This window comes from Chiloscyllium plagiosum, chromosome 5, assembly GCF_004010195.1.
Source record: "Chiloscyllium plagiosum isolate BGI_BamShark_2017 chromosome 5, ASM401019v2, whole genome shotgun sequence".
In the NCBI taxonomy this organism is placed as follows: Eukaryota; Metazoa; Chordata; class Chondrichthyes; order Orectolobiformes; family Hemiscylliidae; genus Chiloscyllium; species Chiloscyllium plagiosum.
Window position 1 is genome coordinate 51,301,106 of NC_057714.1, and position 22,314 is coordinate 51,323,419.

Consider the following 22,314-nt stretch of genomic DNA (forward strand, 5'->3'; position numbering starts at 1 on the left):
ACTTAAATGTCCCCAATGACTGCTTCCACCACCACAGCTGGCAACGCATTCTATGCATTCACAACCGTCTGTGTAAAGAACCTACCTCTGAGGTCTCCTTTATACCTTCCTCCTAATACTTTCAACCCATGACTCCTCGTACCTGTCAATCCTGCCCTGGGGAAAAGTCTCTGGCTATTGACTCTATCTATTCCACTCATTATTTTGCACACCTCGATCAGGTCTCTTCTCTTCCTCCTTCTCTCCAGAGAGAAAAATCTGAGCTTATTCAACCTTTCTTCATAAGGCAAGCGCTCCATTCCAGGCAGCATCCTGGTAAACCTTTTTTGCACCCTCTCCAAAGCTTCTGTATCTTTCCTATAGTAGGGCAAACAGAACTGGACACAATATTCCAAATGTGGTCTTACCAGGGATTTGTAGAGCTGCAGCAAAGCTTCGTGGCTCTTAAACTCGATACCCTGTTAACAAAACATCATTTGCTTTCTTAACAACCCTATCCACTTGGGTGGCAACTTAGATGGATCTATGTACTTGCACACCCAGATCCCTCTGTTCTCCCACACTGCCAAGAATCCTGTCTTTAATCCTATATTCAGCATTCGAGTTCAACCTTCCAAAATGCATCACTTCGCATTTATCCAGGTTGAACCCCATCAGCCCAGCTCTGCATCCAATCTATGTCACAGTGCAGCCTGCAGTAGTCCTCTATACTATCGACGACACCTCCAACTTTTGTGTCATCTGCAAATTTACTAACCCACGCCTCAACCTCCTCATCCAAGTCATTTATAAAAACTACAAAGAGCAGAGGCCCAAGAACAGGACCCCACTCAACACTGCGGGGCCCCACTCAACACTGACCTCCAGACAGAATACTTTCCATCTACAACCACTCTCTGCTTTCTGTCAGTCAGCCAATACTGAATCCAGATAGCCAAATCTCCCTATATCCCATACTTCCTGACTTTATGAATGAGGAGAAAGTGAGGTCTGCAGATGCTGGAGATCAGAGCTGGAAATGTGTTGCTGGAAAAGCGCAGCAGGTCAGGCAGCATCCAGGGAACAGGAGAATCGACGTTTCGGGCATAAGCCCTTCTTCAGGAAGGACTTTATGAATGAGCCTACCATGGGGAACCCTATCAAATGCCTTGCTGAAGTGCATATACACCACATCCACTGCTCGACCGTCATTGACCTGTCTTGTCACCTCCTCAAAGAGCTCAATAAGATTTGTGGGACATGACCTGCCCCTCACAAAGTCATGCTGACTGCCTTTAATCACAGTATGGTTTGCAAATAGTCATAAATCCTATCCCTCAGAATTCTTTCTAAAACTTTGCTGACCACAGACATAAGACTGACTGGTCTGTATTTGCCTTGGATTTCCCTATTACCCTTCTTGAAAAAAGAAACAACATTCGTTTCCTTCCAATCTTCCGATACGACTCCTGTGGAGAGTGAGGAGGCAAATATCCTCGCCAGCAGCCTAGCAACCTCCTTTCTCACTTCCCGGAGCAGCCTTGCATAAATCTTGTCTGGCCCTGGGGAATTATCAATCTTAATATTTTCCAAAATTTCTAGCACATCAACTTCATCAATCTTAATCTGGTCAAGACTGTATCCCAGCTCCTCTAAGTTTTCATTTATAACAAGTTCCCTTTCCTTGGTGAAAACCGAAGCAAAAAACTCATTTCGGGCTTCCCCTGTCTGCTCAGACTCCACGCACAAGCCCTCTCCGCTATCCCTGATCGGCCCTACCTTCCCTGATCATTCTCTTATTCCTCATGTATGAGTAAAATGCCTTTGAGTTCTCCCTAATCCTTCTTGCCAAGCCTTTTTCATGCCCCCTCCTGGCTCTCCTCCGTCAGTTTCTGAGCTCCTTTCTAGCAAGTCTGTAATTCTCTAAAGCTGTGCTAGATCCTTGCTTCCTCCACCTTACGTAAGCTGCTTTCTTCCTTTTGACGAGAAGTTCCTCTGTTCTTGTCATCCAAGGTTCCTCAATCTTACCCCTTCTTACCTGTCTCAGAGGAACAAATTTGTGCATCACTCACAGCCACTGCTCCTTAAATAGTCTCCACATGGCTGCTATGCCCTTTCTGTGGAACAATTGCTTCCAGTGTGTACTTCCCAACTCCTGTCTGATAGCGTCATAATTTCCTTTTCCCCCATTAAATATCTTCCCTTGGTAACTGCTCTTTTCACTCACCAAAGTGCTCTCCCACCATGAGATCTGACACCTGTCCTGGCTTGTTGCAGAGCACCAAATCCAAAATGGCCTCTCCCTTCGTCGGTCTGTCTACATACTGAGTAAGGAAACCCTCCTGAACACACCTGACAAAAATGGCTCCATCCAAACCATCTGCACTTAGGAGGTTCCAGTCGACATTGGGAACGTTGAAATCACCCATAACAAACACCCTGCTACTTCTGCATTTTTCCAGAATCTGCTCGTCTATGAGATCTTCAATCTCTCTACTGCTATTAGGTGGTCTGTAGAAAACCCACAATGTGGTGGCTGTTCCCTTGCTGTTCCCACCCATACTGACTCAGTAGACAAACCTTCCTCAACAACCTTTGTTTCTGTAGCTGTGATGCACTCTCTGATTCACAATGCTACACCCCCTCCTCTTTTTCCACCCTCCCTGTTCTTTTTAAATGTTCTAAACCCTGGAACATCAAGCAACCATTCCTGACCCTGTGAAACCCACGTCTCCGTTATGGCCACAACATCGTGGCCCCAAGTACTGATCCATGCTCTAAGTTTGTCACTCTTATTTTGGACACTCATTCCATTAAAGCAGACACACTTTAACCGATTCCTTTGTTTCATCATGTGAGAAACCTTCCTGATAGATTCAATACATTCTGTCACTGCCCCATCTGCAACTGACCCCCTCTCAGACATGTGGCTCTGATTCCCACCCCCCTGCCAAACTAGTTTAAACCCTCCTGAATCACACGAGCAAATCTCCCACCCAGGACATTTGTGCCCCTCCAGTTCAGGTGCAACCTGTCCTTCATGTGCAGGTCCCACCTTCCCCTGAAGGTATCCCAATGATCTAGGTATCTGAAGCCCTCCCTCCTGCACCAGCCTCACAGCCACATGTTAAGCTGCATTCGCTGACTGTTCCTCATCTCATTATCTTTGGCACTGGTTGCAAACCTGAGATCACTACTCTACTCGCCCTGCTCTTCAACTTCCAACCTAACTCTCTCGTAGTCACTTTTCAGATCTTCAATCCCTTTCCTGGCTATATCATTGGTGCCAATATGTACCACAATTTCTGGCTGTTCACCCTCCCCCTTCAGAATCTTGTAAACCTGATCAACGCCATCCCAGACCCTGGCATTAGGGAGGCAACATACCTTCCAGGAGTCCCATTCCTGACCACAAAATCTCCTGTCAATCTGTCTAACTATTGAGTCCCCTACCACTCGCGCTTATCTATTTTCCCCCCTTCTCTTCTGAGCCATAGTGCCAGGCTCAGTGCCAGAGACCTGACAACTATGGCTTTCCCTGGTAGGCTGTCCCCACCAGCAGTATCCAAAACAGTATACTTATTGCTGAGGGGAACGGCCATAGGGGATCCCTGCTCTGACCGTCGGTTCCCTTTCCTCCCCCTGACAGTAACCCAGCTGTCCTTATCCTGTGTCTGGGGAGTGACCACCTCCCTGTACATCCTCTCAATTTCCCCCTCAGCCTCCCCGATGATCCGGGTTCCCTAACTCGGTTTTCGAGGAGCTGGAGTTGGGTGCACATCCTGCAGATGTAGTCGACAGAGACATATGAAGTGTCTCTCACCTACCACATTCTGCAGGAGGAACATCGACTGCCCTAACATCCATATCCCACTACTCTGAAAGCCCGCACAGAACTAAACAAAGGAAGAGAAGAAAAAAAAGAGAAACCTGAAAACTTATCTCGTTTACAGACTCTTAGTAAGGTTAGAGGAGGTGGATGGGATGCCCCGACGCCTGAAGTAAGTGTTTTAAACTGTTAGATTCACCTTCCCAGTAGTCCTTTGCTCCTCCCTCGCACCTCTCGGCAAATGGATGTGTTTTATTTGTTCATGGGATGTAGGTGTCTCTGGCTGGGCTAGCATTTATTGTCTAGAGGGCAGTTAAGAGTCAACCACATTGCGAATGGAGTCACATGTAGGCCAGACCAGGTAAGGATGGCAGATTTCCTTCTTTAAAGGACATAAGTGAACCAGATGGGTTTTTCTGACAATCGACAATGGCTTCATGGTTATCATTCGACTCTTAATTCCAGATTCTTTATTGACTTTATATTCTGCCATCTGCATTTAAACCAGGTCCCCAGAACATTAGCTAAGTTTCTGGACTAATAGGCTAGTGATAATACCACTAGGCCATTGCCTAGGGATTAGAGTAGTTAGGTGATTGAGGCTGCAACAGTCAAAACAGTGGACCAAATGCCTTTTTCTGTAGATCTTTAAGATCAATGACTCCAATTGGCTACTAAAGAGCAAAAAAAAGCCCTAATGGTAGGTGAATTGTCTGATACATTCCTCACCCATTTTAATATGGCAGACAGATCTGGAGAAGGCATTCAGATGGGAAAGCCTTTAATTTTATTTTACCAGTCTATTGCCTCCAAATATGCCAGTAAGGGAGGCATACATTCAGCTTCTGATGTTGATCAGGAAAATCTCTATATCGAGAAATAATTACTTAGAACTTTACTGTTGGTTCTGTTTTTCTATTCGTTGTCCCATATGAGTACTTGCGCAACGACTCAGTAATAAGGAATACATACAAAGAAAACTTAAATAGAACTGTTGCTTTACCAAAATAAACTTTACTTTGTTTTATAGAAAAAGTGTACTTTGTTAATGATATCATGTGTGTACAGAAGAACTGTCGTCAGAATATTTCAGGACACATAATTCATGCTCTGACTGAACTGTTTAATTTGACAACAGATGTCCAACAGGTTAGTCACTTGTCTGTAGTTTTAACATTTTGCCGGATATATTTGTTTATGCAGTTGACTCATTTATAGGTCTAACTGAATTTTCTAGGTAAGAATTTGTTCCTGGCTGTAAGTAATAATATATTTTACTTGTAAACTTCCATCTAATACAAAGGTTTGCACATTTGACATAATTGATTGGGAGAAATGACAGTTTTAACACAAATTGCCATCAGAACCAACTTTGAGTAATTTTTTTGCCTGCTACTTTAGAGATTTGCCTGCAATTTTCAGTTCAGTTTGTTGGACCCACTTGAAACATGATGGCAGCAGGTTAAAGCTGCAATTATGTGACTTTCAGACAGTTAGGAGAGCTAGCTATTGTTTAAAATGAGCACAAAGACCATAATCTGCAATTTAGAAATGCTGAAAGGGTCTGAATGACTGCAAAAGTTCCATTCTTTGCTGCTATAGAAATGAAAAGAGACATGAGCTAGCATTGGACTTTGTTTCAGTCTTAGTGACAAATCTTTGAAATAACGGAGGAATTATATAAAAAGCTTGAATAAATCAGAGTTGTATCCCTGTTATAAGTGCAGGAAAGAATGCTACAATCTATTTTGCACATTAGATCTCACTGATAAGCAGAGAAACCAAATAGGAGAAATTTTATAGATTTTGAAGACATTCTTTAACCCCAAATTAATGTCACTTTGAATGATAAATGTTCCATGTCAGCGCTCAGAAGTAGAGGGAGACTATTAATAAGTATGTTATGGTGTTAATACATCTAGCTGAATCCTAAGAGTTTGGACAAATGAAAGATGGTCTTAGAGATAAGGTTGTTTTAGGCATAAGAGGTCCTGCTATGAGACCACATCTGCTGAAAAAAGAGAAACCTTCTCTCAAGAAAGCTATTGAGATGTGCAAAAGCTCTAGAGGTTGTCAGTCATTAGCTGGAACAGATTAATGGGAGAACAAATGAGAATTTTCATTTTCCTGAGAGATTTTCCATGCTAAAGAAGAACAACATACAAAATACACAAAAGAAAACTTGTCCAGCATGGGCAAGAGACTGAATCTCTTTGCATGTGTGTCTTTATTTAAAGAGAAAGCCTACAACATTGGTAGCTGGAGAAAAGTTTTCCAATTATTTTGACAAATAATTTTGCATAACACAAAGATCTACAATATGGTTTTTGACTGTTAGAAGGATAATTGTGGAAAAAGATCATTACGGGCAAGTTGTGAAGAACCAGATAAACATTGATGCTTTGTGCAACATCACAAACTTCACACATGTGTGCAGTGACTGATGACATTAACCCAAAAATCAAACCCTTTGAGGGCAAGATTGAGGCTATGTGATGGAATGGCTTACCTCCCAAAAGGACAAAATATTCTTAGATCCCAATGTAACGAGAAGTAAACATTAAGCAAAATCATTTACTTTAACTGAAGCAACAGAGTGTAAGAATGATTCTTCCAGAGATGGAGCAGCCTCAGTAAAAGCCAGATCCCTGATGAGTAGCCAACGACAACATGTATTCATACCTTTAGAAGACCAGCATGATTTGAAGAGTATATATACATGTACAGAGACTGACCAAAGTGAGACCGGGTAGGATGAACTCACAGTTTTGTTTCAGAATAAGAATTTTCTTTGTTCACTATGAATATTGAGTAACTTGGGTAAATTGTAGCTGCAAATGGTAGCCCCATGCAATTTTTCCAATTGAAGGGGTTGTTTAAAGAATTGTAATTGTATAGAGTATAGTAGCTGGCTTGCCATAGCTGTGTAACCAGTACCTCTGGTGTATCTTGTTTTTACTTTAATCTGTGGCTGCTGGGAGTGCCTGATAATGAAGGACACCCTCCTAAGGGGCTGCTTACAAACCTGAAAGGTTCTGGAGGGTGGCCTTCCATGAACACAAGACACCCATGCAGCTCCCCAAGCCCACCCCATTCAATTCCTGAGCCCCCATTAATTAGCTCATTTGCAAGCCTTCTTGCTGCACTAGGTTCCATAAAATCCTGCCCTTGGATTCTGAATCTGTGTTAGTGTGGTATATGACCTGTTATTTACCAATTGAACTGAACTCATGCCTTGGAAAACAATCCACTATGTAAAATAAAATAAACTTTGTCTTCTAAAAAGACATTACAAGAATTTTTAAGAAGGAATGGTCTAGATTTAATGCAGTCTGTTGAAACAGGAAGCGGAATGGCTGGACCTACTTAATGGTAGAAGAGGCTTTGCCTCACTCTGCTTGGGTCAGCAAACTTCCCAACATTAATTTGGAGGCTAGAAGGAGCCCATGGAAGAATCACACCAGCTCATGAATGGATTTCAATTAGGCTGCTTATTGAGCTGATAGACTCTATGGTGTCAGAAAATTGTGTCTTTGTATACTTTTCACTGTATCCCTGTACTTCTGCATTTGTGTACACTTGACAGTGAAACCTACTTTTAATTCTAATTATCTCTCTACCCACTAAAATTTGGTGGTGGACTGAATGGGATTAAGTTGGAGTGCCTGCTGAAGGTTGTTAAGCAAACCTAGCTTCCTAGGTGTAGTCCTGCGTTTAAAGGTCATTGATACCCAACTGAGGAACATGGCATTGGGAAGGGGAATGGCTAACGATGGCCATACAGCATGTCCTTGCCTCTGACCTTCAGCTCTCATCTCTGCTCCGTGATATCTTCTTTCTGAATCCTCCCATCCTACTCACACTCATCTCAGTCTCGGGATCCCTTGATGATGAGTCAAAAAGGGTGGTGCTGGAAAAGCAAAGCAGATCAGGCAGCATCTGAGGAGCAGAGGAATTGACATTGAAAGATGGTCTTAGAGATAAGATTGTGGACTCTCCTGCTCCTTGGATGCTACCTGACCTGCTGCCCATTTCCAGTTCCACCCTTTTTGACGCTGATTTTCCAGCATCTGCATTCCTCACTTTCTGCTATCCCTTGATCATGTCTGGTGAAGAGTCTAGTGCATCAACAGTAGCAGCCACAGCTCCAGCAATGGAGAGATCTTGGTCTCTGAATGCCCTACTTCTCTTAAGATCCGTGGCTGACCAGTTAAGATCCGTGGTACTTATCACAGTTGTCCTCTTCTTCCAGACTCCCTAAGCATGGACCCTGGATTTGTATCAGTTTCTTTAAATTGGATACCTGAAAGTTGAATGTCTAGACTCTATATAATCCCTAATTTAAAGAAAAATATTATTGCTCATTCCTTATAGCTACTCCCAATAAGTATCTAAATGAATCAAAGATTAGCTTTATCCCTTTCTGTCACATGTATAAAACTTTGGTTCAGTTGGCAGCGCTTGCACTTTGAAGCAGGAAGTTTAGAGGTTGGGTTTCCTTAGAATTGATGACAAAAATCAAATTAACCTACCAGAGTAATGCTGAGGAAGTGCTGCAGTATAGGAGGTGCCATCATTCAGATGAAATATTAACTAGGGCCGAGGCTGTCCTCTCAGGTAAATGTGAAGGATCTCATGACACTATTTCAAAGAAGAGGAGAGGAATTATCCTGGCACACTTGATGATACTTATCCTTCAATCTACATCACAATAAAACAGATTATCTGGCCAATACCATGCTGAAAATTAGCTGCTTCATTTTCTACAATAATAACCACACTTCAAAGGTACTATAAAATATGTTAAGGACTAGGACTATAAAGTACTTTGGGACATCCTGTGGTGAAATATTTTAAAACATGAAAGTCGGCTAGTTTCTTTCTAGTGTGTGCCTAACATCTATGTTATTAACTGTCTTATTTCAAGGTTCACTTGTTACTATAGCAGAGCTTGAGACAGTGTCAAGATTGTTTTCTGTGAAACAACTAGCACTTTTTTTTGAATAATTACTGATGTTTTCTGTCTAGATCTTCGAAGAAACATTTTTGAAACCAGTCCATGGAAACTGTGAGACCGTACTTAATAATAGCATACAATTACAAATTGCAAATAAGCAGGCATCGCAAGTAGTTGAACATGCAGTGAGGAACTATCAATGCAGTTGTGAATTGACTTCATTGATGACAGAGCAACTATATGACAGGTAACTTTCAGATCCAATTGTTGTCTCTTGAATAGTTTCAGTTTTGTTCAATCTGCAAAATGGATCATTATTATTATTCCTTGCCCCAACTATCTATACTGTTTCATCAATGTCCTTGTCTCTGTCATAAGGTTAGAGGTTGGGATATTGGCTGGTGATTAAACCATATTCAGTAACTCCTCAGATACTGAAGCGGTACATATCCAACTGCAGGAAGTAATATCCAGGATTGAGCTGATAAATGTCAATTACTATTTGCATGACATGAATGCCAGACAATCCCCAATCAGAGAGAATCCAAACATCATCCTTGATGGAGTATGAGACCTTGATACCTTCAAGCCATACAATGTAATACAGTGACATAAGCCTGTCTCTTAAAGGTACTCTGCATGTTCATTGAGACATAACATAATAGTCCCAGCCCTAGCCACATAATCCCAGCCCCTTGACCTCCAGCTCTCATCCCCAGGCCCACTGCTTTTGGTTACCAGTAACTCTCATCACTTACTAACTCAGCTCACTACCCTCCAACCACATGTTGTTTCTGCCTCACATTTGTTGCTGATAGGCTCACTTTTCCACGATTGGCTAACCCCGTGTAATAAATTTTTGTGTGTGATTTTCAGATTTTGGAGACCAATTCACCCGTCACTCCTGTACATATGCTGGCATGATGGCTCAGTGGTTAGCACGGATGCCTGACAGTGCCATGTTCGATTCCACCTCTGCAACTGTCTGTGTGGAGTTTGCATGTGTCTCTGGTTTCATCCAACTATCCAAAGATGTGCAGGTTAGGTGGATTGGCCATGCTAAATTGCCGAGCAGTGTGAAGGCAAGGTGGATTAGCCAAATTGGGTCAATCAAGGATGAGGGTGTCAAAATTGACATGGCATAGGTAGAATGTGATGGACCATTTTCAAGATGTGCTATTTTTAAAAACCTGTAGCAGTGCAGTCTTTTGTTTATAATGAACATTCAAAGTTTGAAGAGGGTCTCGTCTAATGCGCGGAGTTAGTGATGTGCTCAATGGACCTAATAATCATGAGTTAACTGGATACCTCAGTGTGTTTTCCTTTCTATGGTCAATTCACAAAGAAAGCAACGTTGCTTCTGGGCACATAGGTCTCTTTCCAGCTAGATCTCAACAAGGGAATAAGACATGTTTTGAATGATATATCCTGTTAACCGAGGCAGGGGGGGATGCAGGTTTGGCTCCATAAATTCATGAGCAGGGAACATTCAAGAGTGAAAAGTGCATGTCTCCAACAAATGCAGGAAAAACAAGCATCATACCTGGAAGGTCTGAGCCTCGAGGGTAAGTAGAATAAAGAAGAACAAAGAAAGTGTACAGCCCAGGAACAGGGCCTCCGGCCATCCAAGCCTGAGCCAATCCAAATGTACTGTCTAAACCTGTAGGTCAATTCCTAAAATGACTTTCTAAAAAAAATTCCTAAGTGTTGAATCCTTAAGGATGAAAGAGGAATGCAAAGGATAATGGATGGCAGGTCAAGGGGTGAGATGGTTTGAGGCACCAATGTAGTGAGTTCGAACTTCAAAGAACACTTATTGGAAACAATGTATCGCAGAATAATTTTCCGTGTTGACTACAATTTCGCATTTTTCAACTTTATTTCCTAGGTTTGAATTTTCTTCATCAACACTTCATCCAAACAGTACCTTTGTAACTGTACTTGAGAACATTAGAGCATTTAAAGGTAATATTTTCATAACCTTAATTTGGACTACTACTTTGAGAGGATGTATTTAGAAGCTTTGTATTAACTAATGGTTTGAGTTATGTGCAGTGGCAGTGAGGCTAATAAAGTTCTAACAAAGTTAGAATGCAGTATTTGATGATTTGGAGAGTTGCTGCTTGTTTTCTCATGGACTTCACAAGAGCCTGTAGAGGGTGCTACATTTGATCAGTTATGGGTTAGAGCAAGATTAGGTTCAAAAACCTGTGAAAACCTTGTTGGTGACTGTCAACAAGGTGTTCATTTGCAGCTGACTGAAAAATTCGGGCCAGAGTGCTTTTATTTTATTGTGGAAAAGTGAATCTGTAGTAAAAGTCTTCAAGACAATGCAGTAACTGTGATGAAAAGCATTGATTCAGCAATGATTTGGAGATGTCGGTGTTGGACTGGGGTGTACGAAGTTAAAAATCACACAACACCAGGTTATAGTCCAATAGGTTTAATTGGAAGCACTAGCTTTCGGAGCGCTGCTCCTTCATCAGGTGGTTGTGGAGTACACAATTGTAAGACACAGAATTTATAGCAAAAGTTTACAGTGTGATGTAACTGAAATTATACATTGAAAAATGCCTTGATTGTTTAAGGCTCTCTTCTGTTAGAATGACCATTTTTGTTTCACTTCTTTCATATGTAAATCACAACATTTTTTTAAAAAGTTACATTCTCAAGTGAACTTTAACAATTGGTGTCAGCCCAGATAATGTATTGGGTATTAGCATTCCTCTGTGCTGCTGTCTGTGCCATAATGTTGAGACTGATTCTAATCTAAAAAATGAATTAACAGAATCTTAAATGGATTCATGCAGTTTTAGAGCAAAGTACAATGTAACTGTGCAAGTACAAATTCACCCCACAAACTTGTGTGTGTGACGGTGGGAGGAGCGGTGGGGTTGTGAGTGTCTATGAGAGAGAGTGTAGCAGAGTCTGTGAGAGTGAATGCAGCTTCAACATTCTAACAGATGAGAGACCTAACAAACAATCAAGGTATTTTTCAAAGTATAATTTCAGTTACATCACACTGTAAACTTTTGCTATAAATTCTGTGCCTTACAATCTTATACTCCACAACCACCTGATGAAGGAGCAACGCTCCGAAATCTAGTACTTCCAATTAAACCTATTGGACTATAATCTGGTGTTGTGTGATCTTTAACATTGATTCAGCTGACAGGGAAATGTTCAAACATGTTGAAAACAAATAAATTAATGTTGGCATTTAAGATAATTATTTTGGATGATTATTGGACTGTTTCATAATATACTTATAAGCAATTTATAACTAAAGTATGCTTTTGCAAAATGATTAGGTGGTTAATGAAAATATGCTATTAATGCTTGAATATTAACACATAATATTCTGCTGTTTCTTCACTGTTCCTGGGTCAAAATCCTAGACCTCTCTCCCTAACAGCAATATGGGTCAACTTCCATCAAATGAACTGCAGAGGTTCAAGAAGGCAGCTCACCACCTTCACAAGAACATATTAGGGTGGGCAATAAATGCTGGCGCTGCCAGCAACACTTGCATCCTATGAATGAATTAAAATCTAGCTGACAATGTGAAAAATTTGCCTGGTACAGGTGGTACTGCTATAATCCGCATTCTGTCAATGCAAATTCGCTGTAACATGACTGATAAATTATGGACATTGTTTCTAACAGCAAAAATTTTTAAAACATGTGTTGGATGTAATGTGATTACATCATCAACACTTTTAAGAGCGGTTTCTAAAGCACGATTTTTGTACAATGCAGAGTTGCACAAGAATGCAACCATTGTGTTATACAAGCACTGACTAAATATCCTTTCCACAAAAAAGCAGGACAAATTCAATACAGCCATTTACTGCCCATCAATCCACACTCAATCATCAGTAAGATGTTGAAACTTGTTGTTGATCATGCTAAAGAGTGGTACTGACTCAACTGTAACCTGCTCACTGATACTCAATTAGATTTTGCCAGACACGGCTCAAACCCTGACCTCATTACAGCTTAGGTCTAAACATGGCCAAAAGGGCTGAATATAAGGGGAGGAGTGAGAATAATTGCCCTTGACATCAGTCTGCATTTAACAGAATGGGGAATCTAGAAGAAATGGCATCAATCTGGAATCAATTGAAATCAGCGGGAAAAGTCTTTGCACATTGAAGTCATACTTAACACAAAGGAAGATGATGCGGTTGTTGAAAATCAATCCTCTGAGCCCCAGGGCATCGCTGCAGGAGTTCATCAAGGTAGTATCCTATGCCCAACCAATCTTCCGCTGTTTAATCAATGGCCTTCATAAGACCATAGGAAGTCAGAACAAGAGTAGTTGTTCAGCACCATTCAATAGGATCGTGGCTGATCTAGCATTCCTCATATCCACTTTCCTGCATTTGCCTCATAAACCTTGATTTCTTTTACTGATAAAGAGTGTAACTATCTTGGCCTTAAATACATAGAAGGACTTTCCCTCACAGCTCTCTATGGCAAGGAGTTCCAAAGGCTCTCATTCCTCAGAGAAGAAATTCCTCCTCATCTCAGTCTTAAATTGGCACCCCTTTATTTCTGAGACTATGCCCTGTGGTCCTAGACTCTCCCATGAGAAGAAGCACCAAATTGGTATTTACCATGTCAAGCTGCTTAAGAATCCTATATGTTTCAATGAGATAATCTCTCATTCTTCTAAACTCACTCAGTACAGTCTTTGATCATAAGACAATACCTTCCAATCCCAGGGAACCTTCCCTGAACTGTTTCAGGGAATGATATATTTCCTTGAATAAGGGGACCAATGATTACATAATGTGCAGGGACATTCGTGATTCCTCAGGTACAGATGCACATGTAGCAAGGTCTGGACACCATTCAGGGTAGGGTAAATAATGGCAGGTAAGATCCATCTCATAGACAAAGACTATCTCCTAAAGGACAATCTAATAATCATCTGTTGACATTCAATGGCATCACCATCAGTGAATTCCCCACTATCAACATATGGGGATTGCCATTGACCAGAAACTGAGCTAGGAATACTTACCTAAAATACAGTGAGTATAAGAATGGGTCAGAGGCTAGGAATTTTTCAACTGAGTAATCTCCTTTGAATCCTCAACTCCTGTCCACATCTGCAAGGCATAAGTCAGGAGTGTGATTGAATACTCTCTGCTTACCTGGATAAGTGTAGCTTCAACAAAACTCAAGACGTTTGACGCTATCCAGGGACATAGCAGGGTACTTGACTGGTACCCTATCTAATACATCTGACATTGACTTCTCTACCAAGTCACAGTGTGCATCATCTGCAAATGTAATGCAACATCTCACCAAAGGTCTTCTGATTGCATCTTCCCATGACTTGTACCATCGAGAAGGACAAACCGGCAGATGCAAAGAACACCACTGCCGAAGAGTTCCCTTCAGACCCACACCATTTTAACTAGAAACTATATTGCCATTCCTTCAATATCACTGGGTCAAAATCCTAGAACTTGCTCCCTAACAGCAATGTGTATTTATCTATACCACCTCAACTGCTGTGGTTCACAAAAGTAGCTTACCAACACTTTATCAATGCAGATTCAAGATGGACAATAAATGCTGGCCTAGCCAGTGATGCCCATATAGAGTCATTGAGTCATACAGTTGTACAGCATGGAAACAGACCCTTCGGTCCAACTCGTCCGTGCCGACCAGATATCCCAACCCAATCTAGTCCCACCTGCCAGCATCCGACCCATATCCCTCCAAACCCTTCCTATTCATATACTCATCCAACTGCCTCTTAAATGTTGCAATTGTACCAGCCTCCACCACGTCCTCTGGCAGCTCATTCCATACACGTACCACCCTCTGCGTGAAAATGTTGCCCCATAGGTCTCTTTTATATCTTTCCCCTTTCACCCTAAACCTATGCCCTCTAGTTCTGGACTCCCCAACCCCAGGGAAAAGACTTTGTTTATTTATTCTATCCATGCCCCTCATAATTTTGGAAACCTCTATAACGTCACCCCTCAGCTTCCAACGCTCCAGGGAAAACAGCCCCAGCCTGTTCAGCCTCTCCCTATAGCTCAAGTGTTCCAACCTGGCAACATCCTTGTAAATCTTTTCTGAACCCTTTCATGTTTCACAACATCTTTCCGATAGGAAGGAGATCAGAATTGCACACAATATTCCAACAGGGACCTAACCAATGTCCTGTACAGCCGCAATATGACCTCCCAACTCCTGTACTCAATACTCTGACCAATAAAGGAAAGCATACCAAATGCCTTCTTCACTATCCTATCTACCTGCGACTCCACTTTCAAGGAGCTATGAACCTGCACTCCAAGGTCTCTTTGTTCAGCAACGCTCCCTAGGACCTTACCATCAAGAGTATATGTCCTGCTAAGATTTGCTTTCCCAAATGCAGCACCTTACATTTATCTGAATTAAACTCCATCTGCCACTTCTCAGCCCATTGGCCCATCTGGTCAAGTTCTTGTTGTAATCTGAGGTAACCAGATTTATGTACTTGGTATTTAAGAGATAAATGGCCATTTATTTTATGATTTCATTGAATTTATAGGGAAGGTTTTATGGCACAGTGCCTCTGAGCCAAAATCTCTTGTGCAAATCCCAGTTCAGAGAGTGGTGGCCAAAGATAGCACATATAAGGCCAAAGTGTATTCATTTGTTAATCCTTCCAGAAGAAGCCAGTGGAAGATGGTAAGAAGGAAAGGGATTCTTGGTCTGCCATGTGGTGATCTATGTACTGATAAGGCCTCGGAGACTAATAGTTCAAGGCTATAAAGTGCCTGTCAAAGTGTACATTGCCATGGCAACCCATCTCTTTGGGGAATTGGTTGGCTCAGTTGGCTGGATAGTCAGTGTTGATCACATTGATACCTCCAGCATGTGGTGCAATCTCAATTCCAGCTGGAATGGTTTAGGGACTTGTCTCTTTGGTCTACCCATGGGGAAGGTTGTGACAGTATTTGTTAATCTTCCTTCAAGCAGGAACCTGAAGAAAATTGAACTTAGAACATGGTTCTAGTTCCATCCTGCAGCATCATTTTACTATATGTCTATTATTTGCATGACTTATGCAACCTTTAATTTTGTATAAGGCTTGTTCATTTTGCATTTGATTATTTTTAATAGGTTTACCAATAGAGAGCTGTGTGCAAAACATCACAATTTTAAAAATCCACTTGCAGCAAATCAATGACCTCTCACCTGAAGCAATTGATGTGTTAATGACAGCAAACCTGACTGTCTCAAAGGTAACTTTGGAAGTTGCTAGATTGGATTCATCTGCTTTTTTCAAACCTGAAGTAACTGGTTAAGGTAGTTTGGGTATCAATTCTTATAAAATGAGAAGAAAACTGTCATATTTCTAAATAACATGCTGCAAAATTACATTGAATCAACATGAACATGTTAAGCATGAACTACTTCACAAAGCACCACTGCATAAAAATTATCATCATTTCCTCTATGGAAATTTTTAAAGGTAGCATTGAAACCATTGTTCAAGTAGTGTGAAACTTTCACTATTACAATGAGCAATTTTGGTTTTATGCTTGTAAAGTTTAACAGGTTACAAGAATTATTTGATATTTAGCAATTTGTATAAATCCTCATTATGCTTTATTTTCAAACGCATGGAGGCTCAGACAACCTGAATCAAATGATTGAAGGTAGAATCTCAGCAATTTCAGACTGCTTTCTTGTATCATTTTTGAACTTTGCAACATTAATTGGATTTTATAAACATGACAGGGGTCTCACCCAGAGGTTGGAAAATCTGTGTTTACTTCTTTTTGAGAGGCTCAACAGAACTTTGGGGTAATCAGCTACTTAGCTGTATAGTGTTGTCCCTCCCACTTGATTAAGCCACCCAAGGTATACTCTCCAGTACAGTAATGGTACCAGGAGATGTGATCACCGTCAGTACTACTTTCTGGCCTGTAGGTAGTTTTGGTGATGGATACCTAGATTGAAGTGAGTGTTTGAAGGATGGTGATCGCAAATAGGAGGTCAGTAATGAGATTGAGAAAGAGGGTTGAAAGCAAGGTTTAGATTTAACAGGATCCTTTCAAGTCCAGCGACCCTTCTTCAGAACCGTTCAGTTCTGTTAACATTGTAACCTCTTCACAGAAAACTCTGAGATGGTTCTGTTTCAAACTACAAACTTAGAGACATACAGTTCATGAGTTAGTGACCAAGAGAAAGTAAAGTACGAACTCCTTTAAACTGTGATAAAACTAACTGGATTTCTCTGCTGGCTCAATGTCAAAGTGAACACTTTATCCCTACTGATTGGTAAATTAGCTGAAAAAATGGTGCAAAATCAACTGAGAATCAAGAGTCAAAGGCTCAATGTTACTATATATTTACAGATTCAGCTGTAGGTCTGAGATTAAGTAATGAAAGATTCCGGTAATATCTGAGAGTCCAGGATTATATCTAAGTTTTGAGAATGGAAATCTGTCGCATTTTCTGGTGCTTTTCAACTTGTGATGATTTAACAATCCTTATGCTGCAATCCTTAGTACTAATTCCATGACACATTGAGAATGATAAAGGTAATGTGTTGGAGGAGAAAGTGAGGTAATGTGTTGTTAACATCATTTTGTTTTGTATTTCTCAGTTATATTATCATTAATGTCAAATCCAAGGCTGAACCTTGTTTCTTTTTACAGTTAATTCGTGGCCTTATTATCACAGCAGACAGGTGTGATGAGGAAAGCCTGGATCTGATGCTGTCAATTTCAGACAATGCAAGCATTTCATCTCTGACTACCGAACTGTGTGCTTTAACTCCTTTGCAAACTTATAAGCTTATTTTGACAATCAGCCAGCACATTGATTTTAGATGCTTCGCTTATAAGGTAAAGCAAAAAACATTTTTGTTTATGTTTTCTGTTCTTCCAGTCACTCTGTCTCTCTTTCACCATCTTTGTGCAGGAATTGTGAGCTGGCTCAATTTCTTCTTGATTCTTTATACAGTAGAGGGCATTGGAGGCTTCTCCATGACTGATCTGCTGGTTTGGGCAGGGTAACTGATAGAACATGGGAAACCAGGAAGTCAGGGCTTCTAACTTGCCTGATGTGGAGTTTTAACTTCGCAGTGTATATGTGATCTCACCAACTGATTCCCACCTGAAAGGCAGCCTGACCAACAGGCCTGAATTTCACTCAAGAGTTAAAAGTCCAGTCAGAGCTGGAGGACCAGGTCCAACCCCTGAACAAGGCAGGGGAGATCACAGAGTCAGTAAGGTAATGCGGCTGATCCTGAATGGAGCAGTTGTTAAAATCTAGGGATGACTCCCAAGTTGCATGGATGGGACAGAGGTCACAGATCTGATGAGGGAGCTGTGAGGCCATTTTGAGGGGTGGCAGGTGAGAAAACTATCTATTATATTGTCAAAGTTAGCATCTTTCAGTTCAAATATAGAATCATAGCATATTATAGCACTTGTGAGACCATTTGGCATATCATGCTACCCATTGTACTTGATTTATGTCTGTTACATGCTTCCTTATCTCCTGTTTATTTTCTGTCCTTAGAATAGACATTGTCTGGGACTTATTCCTTACCTCCACCCATATAGATTGTACATCTTCTGATCCCAGATTATTTCCTGTTATTGTACATATTCTATCCCGTACTAACAATGCTAAACCCCACTCTTCTGTTCCTGCCTGTCCTTTTGAAAAATCACCACATCCCTGTGTATTTAGTCCAATCTTTGATCTCCTTGAAACTGTCTCCATAATGACTATAAGTTCTCATCTATTAAACTACATTTGTGCTGTTACTTCATTTATTTTGTTCTGAAGATTGCGTGCATTTCAGTGAAGTGCCAATAATGTTGTATTTTTATCATTTTGAGCCTATTTGCTGCCATTTTTCTATGTTTGTACTCTCTATCCATTCCTGTCCCACTCTGGTTATCATTATCCAAATTGTGGCTCTGAAATGCTCTCATATCCTTTTGCTTTAGAAGTCTATATTTCCCCCTCTGATTAATTTAAAGTTCTCTGTCCATCTATAGTTACTTGATATTCCAGGACACTGGTCCCAGAACATTTCAAATGAAACCCGAAACAACTGCCTTCTACCCTTGTACTGGAGGCAGTGCTCCATAAACTGAAACAATTTTTGAGATACCAATCTTTGAGACATGCATTTAACTCCTTGGATTTATTTATACTTTGCCAATCTGTTCCTGGCTCAGGAGATAAGGTAGTAATCCTGACCTTATTATCACTTTCAACTATTCAGATACTTTCAGCAGAACCTCCTTTCTAGTCCTATCAATGTTGTACCAACACGAACAACAACTGGATCCTTCTTGTTCCTTTCCATTCCTAAGGAGATGTCCTCAACCCTGGCAGAAAGCAAGTAACTCAGCCTTTGGGTCTCTTGCTGATGGTTGTAGAGAGCAGTATCAAAGCTTATTCTGTCCCAGTTATGACTAAGCTACTTTTGTGTCCCCTCACTTGAATGGCTCCCTGTACCAAGGTGCCATGATCAGTTCACTCACCCTCCCTGCCGTCCCCAGTCTGATGCATACAGCTTGTAAGAACTCTGTAATTTTTGGATAGTTGCAGGCTCCTCAAATGCTACCCCTTGGTCCTCCATACCTGCCCCACTTGCAGTCACACCATCCTGTCCCTGATCATAGGTTGAATTTGAATTACCTCATCTGAATGATGTGAATTGCCTTCTGGAGCAAAATGTCCAGGTAGCTTTCTCCTGTGGTGCAACATCTGCAACTCCGATCCTATCTCCTCAAGTTAGATACAAAGTTCCTTGAGCTGCAAACACTTAGTCCAGGTTTGCTTTGGATCACCTTTGTATGCAGCAGCACTTATATGTTTCAGCAGTAATACATCACCCATCCTGCCATCACTGTCTATGTAATTTATTATTTAATTATTGTATTTATTTTGTAAAAATAGTGGTTTCACTCTTATATTTAACATGATATTTAATATATTTTGTTGCTTGTTTTTATATAATATTTGTATAAATCTATTCATGACAACAATAGATTTTGATAGGGAATCCCAAATCTGCTGAGTATTGATAGAAATGTGTATGCCTGCATTTGTTTATCTGCTTCATTTATATCATATAGAATAGGAATGACACAAATGATATCCTATGTGCTATTCTGTCTTTAGCTCCCGTGTTGTGATCTAACTTTAATTACTGAAGAGTTTCAAAAGTGGAGTTCAGTAAAATTATTTCATTTTTTATTGTTACCAGGCATTTCTACCAATGATAATTCCTCCTCATGTTAATCAGATAATGGACAATATCCTGGAAGTGTTCTCCAGCCTCAGTTCTTTCACTGCTAAGTCATTAAAAATTTTGGATTTGATACCCAATCTTTTGCAGTCTGTCCGTGACATGAACCTTCCATCTGTTTTTGAATTCAATGAGGTATGAGAATATTACATTGCTCTTAAATTTAAGATTACTTTAGATTATTGAATGTTTAGCTTTGTGACTGGACATCATTTAATATCTTTGCTTTCTGGTGAATGGTGAGAAGGATAGCCATTATGATATTTCGTTTCTTATATTTCAGTTACTGCAACACTATTCTAAGTGGCAATGTTGCATTTAAAAATTGTATGCAGTTTATGCACAGATTTTGGGAATCAAAACAAGTTGAATTTGTGAAATATCTACCGTTGTTATTTAATTTATAGTACTTGTGCACTTATGACATTAATCTTGTGATCCAGAAGTAATGAGCAGCTTCTGTTATTAAGATGGATCTATTAATATTTGGACTACCAACAGCTCTAGTGGAATTTGTATCTCTTGACCTCATAAATTGTGTTTGTTTTTAGCTCATGTAATGTAGATACATAAAATAGGAAGGACTTGAAAGGCTAAGATTGCTTTAGAATGTATATGTGTAAATGCCCAAAGCTTTGCACGAAACCTTTGTGAGCTTCAGACACAAAGAAATATGTTGTTTCTTATGATTCAGTAACTCAACCCTCTATTTTCTTTGTTTATTTGTCCATCATGTTACAAATACTTTGTGCTTTGAGATAAAGAGGTTTTTTAAACCACAATTCCTTTCATGGATTCATTTGGATGATGTACTCGTATCCCTAAATGTTTTGACCAATAATATTTCACTTCTTTCCAGTTTACTGTGGTTGTCTTTACTCAAACTGCTACACATTTCTATTACTTCACATGTAACTAGAAGATATTCATCCAATAGGAAGTTTGAAGAAACTTTATTGAAGGAATGATGGGAATTTGGAACCACACAGAGTAATTGAAACCAATGACTTTGATGCATTTATGAGGAAGCTTGGACAAGCAAATGAGGGAGAAGCTGAAAAGATTTTTTTAATTCATTCATAACTTCAGGATAAAGGGTAAACATTTTAGGACTGAGATGAGGAGAAATTTCTTCACTCAGAGAGTGATGAGCCTGTAGAATTCCTTACCAAGAAAGTGGTTGAAGCCAGAAGATTATGTTTGCAAGAAGGAGATGTACATAGCACTTGTGACTAAATGGATCGAAGGATTTGGGGAGGAGAGCGGAATTAAGATTTTGAACTCACTGATCATAGAGTCGTAGAGATGTACAGCATGGAATCAGACCCTTTGGTCCAACTTGTCCATGCCGACCAGATATCTCAAACCAATCTAGTCCCACCTGCCAGTACCTGGCTCATATCCATCTAAACCCTTCCTGTTCAAATGATTTTATAAACTTCTATAAGGTCACCCCTCAGCCTCCAATACCCCAGCCTATTCAATCTCTCCCTAAAGCTCAAATCCTCCAACCCTGACAATATCCTTTTAAATCTTGTAAACTTTGTAAATCAGTTAAAATCATATTTGATGGCGGGTCCGAGGGGCCGAATGGCCTACTCCTGTTCCCATCTTCTATGTTTTCCACCAGTTCCAGAGGTACGTCATAGCACATGTAAACAGGTTGATGAAAAACATCGACCCTGAGGAACTCCTGCCATGATGCCTTTGAGCTGAGATGATTGACTTCCAAAAATCAACGCCATCTCCCTTTCTACCAGGTACCGGAAGCAGAGTTTTCTCCCAGAATTGTCATTGATCCTATTTTTGCTTCAGCTCCTTGATGCCAAATTTAAATGTCAAGGGCAGTCATTTTCACGTCACACCAATAGCTTACCTTTTTTCGTCAATGTTTAAACCAAGGCTGAAATGCGATTAGGAGCTGATTTGCCCTGGTGAAACCCAAACTGAGCGTCAATGAGCTGTTTGTTCCTTAGTAAGTGCCCCTTGACATGTTGATGTCCATGACCACTTTTATCAATTCACTAATGATTGAGAATAGCCTGACGGGGCAGTGATTGGTCAGTTGGATTTGTTTTATTTGTGCGTGCATGGGAGACCTGGGCAGTTTGCCACATTGCTGGATGGATGTCAGTGTTGTTGCTGTACTGAAACAGCTTGGTTTTAGTAACAACACATTTTGGGGCACACATCTTCAGAAATACTGTTGTCAGGACCCCTAGCCTTTGCAGTATTCAGTGCCTTCAGCATTAT

At 40.6% G+C, this 22,314-nt stretch overlaps 1 protein-coding gene across 1 annotated transcript in view; it reads left to right on the forward strand.

Annotated features, from left to right (window-relative positions):
• The window catches only part of LOC122549894 (ATP-binding cassette sub-family A member 13-like), a 278,487-nt gene that overhangs the window by 123,078 nt on the left and 133,095 nt on the right, over positions 1–22,314 (forward strand). The window contains exons 19-24 of the mRNA XM_043690092.1: positions 4,839–4,957; positions 8,837–9,012; positions 10,654–10,730; positions 15,900–16,021; positions 17,444–17,632; positions 20,020–20,196. Of these exons, the coding sequence (XP_043546027.1) occupies positions 4,839–4,957; positions 8,837–9,012; positions 10,654–10,730; positions 15,900–16,021; positions 17,444–17,632; positions 20,020–20,196 (860 nt within the window). The remainder of the gene's footprint in view (positions 1–4,838; positions 4,958–8,836; positions 9,013–10,653; positions 10,731–15,899; positions 16,022–17,443; positions 17,633–20,019; positions 20,197–22,314) is intronic.